Below are 6,000 nucleotides of genomic sequence, written 5' to 3'. Positions count from 1 at the left end.
GCGGTAGACCGTGTACACCTTCTGGTTGTCGAAGTCGAGGCGGGACGTGGGGCTGAAGTCCCGCACGCACGAGACGGGCAGCGCATAGCAGACGTTGTCCTCCAGGAACCGCACAAAGGCGTACATGGCGCGGGGGGGGGGCGGGGGGCGGCGGCGGCTCCGGGCCCCTCGCCGCCTGCACTGTTATTGTTCCTGAAAGCGCGCCTCGGCGCTCGGCTGAGCGCGCCTGGCCGCCCCGCCGCTGGGGCAGAGCGAGCGGGTCCGGGCTCCAGGCAGACCGGAGCAATCCAACGCCGAGCGGAGGCAAGCCCGGCTGGCGCGCGGCGCTCGCTCCCTGCGAAGGGCTGCGGAGCGGGGCGCGAGCCAAGCCCGTGCGCTCCAGCCTCCCCCGTAGCCGCTCCGCGGCTCGCCTGGCTCCGCGCATGGCCCCCGCTCCCACCTCCTGCGGGGACAGCGGGGCATGCAACCCCCGTCCACACTGCAGCGCAGCAGCCACACGCCCTAGTGCGGGCTGGCCCATCGCACGGCAGCCTGGAATCGCACCCTAGCCCGCGGACCTGCACAAGAGCTCGGGGGGCTCCAAAGCTTGGCTCTCGCCCCCCCAGAAGAGGGTCCCATAAACATGTGACCTCCTGCAGCTGGTCTCCGTTATGAACGATTTATAGTACACTCCAGCTTAGGGCTTATTTAGGCCCCTGAAAAGGATTCCCCCCAAAGTCAGTGGATGCTCCCCAGGAGTAAGAACAATCCAGCACAACCCTTGAGCAGGGCCTTAATTTGGACTCACTGGAAAAACTGAGTTTACATTTAAGGTCTGTTTTTCTCAGAGCTGAGCGTACTTAATTCCCTATCTTCAGCTGGAATCAGGAACAGTCAAGTCTGTTTGAATATCAAGCCTTTACACCTAAGATCTGTGACCTAGCTTAAGGAATTTGCTTCTGCTATTTATCTCCACTTTGGGGAGTCACCTGGCCCAGAGAAGGGGGCTAGTGGGAGAGGGTCTTCTCTTCCCCTCTCCTGGCAGAGTAGGGCTCGGCTGACTACAGCTCAAAATCATCCTGCTGCCTGGACCAAGATGATACAACTGTGCCCCGGGCAGGAACTAGGAGCAGTGGCCCCCCTGCCCATAGTAACAAATAGTGGAGATAAATTCCTAGAAGCCAGATAGGTAGAACATATCCTGCCATAATCATAATCACAGGGCAAACCTATTGACACTGTTGTATTTACTAAAAGAAAAGTCCTTTTTTAAAAAAATTTGGTTCTCAAGTTCCTACAAGATGGAGACAACTTCCTATCCTACAGCATTGCCCATTGGTTATGGGTAGAAAAACCCATGGCCCCCGCTGACTCCTTATCAAAGGTGAAATGAGCTACTCACAGAAAATACAGTAGGATTACTGGGTCTCATCCTCCAAAGAGAACAGCAAGATGCAGAGGGATTGTATGGGATCAAAGGGCTGAGAAACTCACTGGAGTCTACCATAGGTTTGGAAAAGATCTGAGCTTCTGGATACTTATTCAAAGTGAACTGTGAATGTTTTGGAGTTTATGCCAGGTGCATGCGTTCACTTGCGTGCTCTCTAGGTGGTACTCCCCTGTGTCTTAGAAGCTCAGTGGTTTGAGTATTGGCCTGCTAAACCCAGGGTTGAGAGTTCAATCCCTGAGGGGGCCACTTAGGGATCTGGGGCAAAATCAGTACTTGGTCCTGCTAGTGAAGGCAGGGGGCTGGACTCAATGACCTTTCAAGGTCCCTTTCAGTTCTAGGAGCTAGGATATCTCCATTAATTTATTTGTATTTTATTATTTAAGCAGAGCAAGAATTATTTCCAGGGGATTATATTCAGTTCTGAGAGTCATTTGTGAATAGGAATAACTTGAGAAGTTTAACATACAGCACATGAATCCTAAAAACAAGGAGCACTAGGTTTTAGTCTTACAAAATGCAACACAAATATGAAGTACCAAAACAAACAAAGCCAACCATGGTAGAAATTTTGTCCATATCTCTATAAAGTACATAAAACAACCAGGAATAAACTAAACGTACAATGAAGACATATCAAATGGATATAAAAATAAAATGCATGTAGCTAACAGCTGTAAACTTCCCATATGCTAATGGGAGATTTATTACTTGAACGTGGACAAAGTCTTCCGTATCCTCCATTTAAGGTTTGGGATTTCAAATGCCACTAATTTATATTAACAAGCAGTGGAGCATCACCAGGTTGGTGTGTAATTTAATGTCAAATAAAGTCTGCTAAAAGGCATAGATGAGAAATACAATCTAGCATTTGGGCTGCAAGGGAAATGAAATCTCAACAAAGATTGTGTTGCTGATCAAACAATAACAGCTGCTATAGTGATTGTATCTCGTTACAATAGAAGTAGGAAGAGCTGCAGAAAGAAACAACAGGACAAATTGATGCCTGGTGTTATTCCACTGGCTCCATTAGAGGTACACCAAGGACAAATTTGTCCCACACAGTTCAGTGGCTAGTGAAGGATTCGGTACACTGAACCTTATTGGGATTGTATTTCCATTGCACCTGAAATCTATTTGAAATATCGAGTACTGCTGGACAGCAAAAGAAAAGAGGAGGAAAATGGAGAGGTAGCAGATAACAGGAGGAAAGACGACAAATTGGAGATATGGGAAAGGGGATAATAGGGTTGAGTATTGGGAATAAAATTACTCAGATGTCAGGAAGGCCTGGACAATTTGTCCTTAGGTAGGAAAACTAAAAGAAACGATGAAAATAGAAAGGTAAAAAGGATAACTCCTCAAATTTCCACTACCATTAGAGCAATTTTTAGAGTCCATTGGTCTTAGAAACATTTTAAAGAGACTATAAACTGCAACATTTTACAAGGTCCAATTATGGCACCAGCTGCACAAATATGTCCAAGAGAAATCCTCTGGTTGGCAGTAGAAATGGTTTCAAACCCTTTGGAGAGGCTGCTCCACAATCCTCTGTAGACAGAGGGGCATTCCAAGTGACAGAATCAAGATGATGGGCTGCATGTTTACACCCCCACCTGGTCCCAACCATATACATTATACCAGTAGAAGAAATTATAATACTAAATAATTATTTTCCTAAAGGAAATGGACACTTTGTATTTCTGTTCCTCCTAGAAGGAAGATTGTTATTGGGCTTGATGCAGGAATTATTGGGTGAAATGCTATTGTCTGTGTTATGCAGAAGATCATCTATGGATTATCTAAACTATGGTAGATCATCATAATGGCCTTAAAAGCCTATCAACAATCTGCATTAGGTAAAGTGAAGAATTAGCTGAACAGGGGAACCACTTAGAGACAATCCAGAAGTGCATCAGTCCTCCTTTTATTGTGCCTCTGTGCACCAGTTTCATACTGGGTATAAATCTCCCTAGAGATCAGAGTTTGGCCACTGCTATTTTAGAAGGATAAAATCTCAGCATAAAGCTTACAGATGTTGCATTGCCCTTAACAGGGCATGGTTTCTAAACTCTTAGAAGGGAACAACTGGTTTCTCACTATAATTGAGATTTTCAACTTCCTACAAACTCATCCCTTGTCTTACCCATTCTAAAGTTGTAAATAATTATCTGTGAAAAACATTGTTGCATTGTTAAAATATGAACCCACAGATCAAAAAGTCTTACTCCAAGAGTAAGGAAACCACAAAGTCAAGTCCCAGCCCTTCCGGAACTTGTATAAAGAGAGTTCCAGGAAATAACAGTTCACCTGTATTTTACTGCTGTTAATTCTGTTGAAGCATTAAAGCCAAAGATAAAGTCTGCAGTTCTGATGTGCATACCATGTGTTTCACTTAAGGATTCACAATAAAAAGTCGGTAGTACTAAGCAAACAGTAGTAACCCTAGCACCCAAATCTCTTTTTGCCAACAAAGCAGTAAAATCAGGCTCACCAGTAAGGTGACCTCCATGTTCAGTGCTAAACCACACATCGAGGGAGGCTATATTGATCTCTTGTCACTTGGTGAGGAAATCCACATTTACCTTCAGCATCCAAGAGAAACCTGACTTATCATTGATAACCAATAGACCTGGAATACCCTTTTAAGGCCTTCAAAATGATAGCTGGAGACCCTGGATTGCCCAGGGTACATTACAAATTTAAAATGTGTTTTGGAGTGCTATATTTTTGTGTTGCCTTCTTGTAAATTTTGTAATTTACTTATATTCCAAGCATTGTATTTCATGCAATCAAACTTTCAAACACTGAATGAACCTTAAACAGCAAGTATACCCACAATTTTGCAAACAGTGTGACTGTCTATAAAATGTGTAGCCTGGGTCTTGCCTTCCATATTGAAAGCTAATTCTGCAATTCCAGAGAGAAGAGCATAAAAGAGACCAAATATTACATCCTAGATTTAAAAAAAAGTGTTATATTTTTCTCTACACCAACAGTATGGCTGAACATACTTTAGCTATCACCATATTTTAATGACATTTCACATTTAGAAGAACTCAGAAATAAATTATACACAAGAACTAGACAATCCCAAGTTGTGTGTGCATGCACACACATACAATTCACTGATGTGCTGGTTAACTTTTATTATTAAAGGTATGATTGCTAAATCATTCTGGTCTTAAGTTATCCTGCCTTTCGGCACATATAGAATCAGAATATCAGGGTTGGAAGGGACCTCAGGAGGTCATCTAGTCCAACCCCCTGCTCAAAGCAGGACCAATTCCCAACTAAATCATCACAGCATCTCTTTTTAAATCTAGGAATGTAACAATAAAACCTGCTTAATTCCACATGTAAATGAATCCTCCTCCTGTAAAGGTCACACACATTGTTAGCTCAAGGGAGCGGAAGTAAGGTTTCCTGAGAGCTATTCACACTTCAAACACTTAAATAGTTTGGGGCATTTTTGATCACACAATAGCTGGATAGGTGGTCACCATAATACCAGATAAAAAAAATACAAAAGACCTGAAATCCAGTCCCCATGGACCAGAGAAAAGAGACGTATCTCTGTGTGTACACTTATGTTTTCAAGGCACTTCAGATACCATGGTAATGGGTGCTATATAAAAGACCTAGATTAGATAGGTAAATCCCTGAGATTTAGGTCTTCAAAATCCACTATCCCCAGATCCTTCCCACCAGAGGAGGCAGTGCACTGCTGCAGGGAGACTCAGCAACCAACACCTCCTGAAAAAGAGTGATCTAACCTTAAGTGAGGTTTAGGGTAATACCCATCATTCAGCTTTTAAATTAAATCCTTTGGCAGTTGAAGGTCTGTGCTTGCATCTTGGCAGTAATTTTGACAGAATATCCATTCAAATTAATGAAAGTTTAAAAAAAACCAACACTCTTGATCCATCCGCACAGGAGATATTTATGTCCTGGAGGCAGCTGGTATACTCTGTAGCATTAAAAGGGAATGATTAAGCAATAATGCCCAGTGCAGAGGGCACTTCCTGGCTGTTAATGACCATCTGGATGAGTTGAGGGTCGGAGGTGAAAGCAGCTAGTCATTAATTGCCAAGAAATGCCCGACCTGGAGGTCATCATTTCTATCAGAAGTCATGAAAATATAAAACATCAAGAAAACGTTTACTTGTGTGTTGGAAAATTAAGTCTCTTACAGAGAGAGCGCAATATCCATGGCAACATAGTTGAACTCCTAATTTTTCAATCCTTCACAGAGTAGGAGATGGTCTAGGTGACCCCAAAGGCCTTTTCCATGCTACAAACATCCTAGCAACTAATGGTGTAGTAACCAACAGGCAAGAAGAACTTGTTCTTCAAGGTGCCCTGTGCATAGTCTCCCACTTGCAGGATCTCTCTCTCTGGTATCACAGAGCTTAAGGAACCTTCTTGAAAGCAATGCCTTGATTTGTTTTTTCTAAACCAGACTTCCCTGTGTTAATTTTACTAGTACTTGGATAGTTTTAAGGAATTTTAAGTACTTAGACTTTTCACCATTGCAGAAACTAGATTCCTCCAGACCTTCAATATCAAGAGGT

General features: G+C 43.3%; 2 protein-coding genes across 2 annotated transcripts in view; both read right to left on the bottom strand.

The window, feature by feature from the left end:
* LOC112118970 (BEN domain-containing protein 5) overlaps window positions 1-234 on the bottom strand; it is a 44,352-nt gene extending 44,118 nt beyond the window's left edge. The window contains exon 1 of the mRNA XM_026651879.2: window positions 2-234. Within this exon, the coding sequence (XP_026507664.1) occupies window positions 2-126 (125 nt within the window). The 5' untranslated portion in view covers window positions 127-234. The remainder of the gene's footprint in view (window position 1) is intronic.
* The window catches only part of LOC113406570 (cytosolic carboxypeptidase 6-like), a 1,366,737-nt gene that overhangs the window by 536,738 nt on the left and 823,999 nt on the right, over window positions 1-6,000 (bottom strand). The window lies entirely within an intron of this gene.

This window comes from Terrapene carolina, unplaced genomic scaffold (assembly GCF_002925995.2).
Source record: "Terrapene carolina triunguis isolate 2854851 unplaced genomic scaffold, T_m_triunguis-2.0 Scaffold105, whole genome shotgun sequence".
In the NCBI taxonomy this organism is placed as follows: Eukaryota; Metazoa; Chordata; order Testudines; family Emydidae; genus Terrapene; species Terrapene triunguis.
Note: the sequence above shows the minus strand (reverse complement) of the source record. Positions and strands in the feature narration are given on the sequence as shown.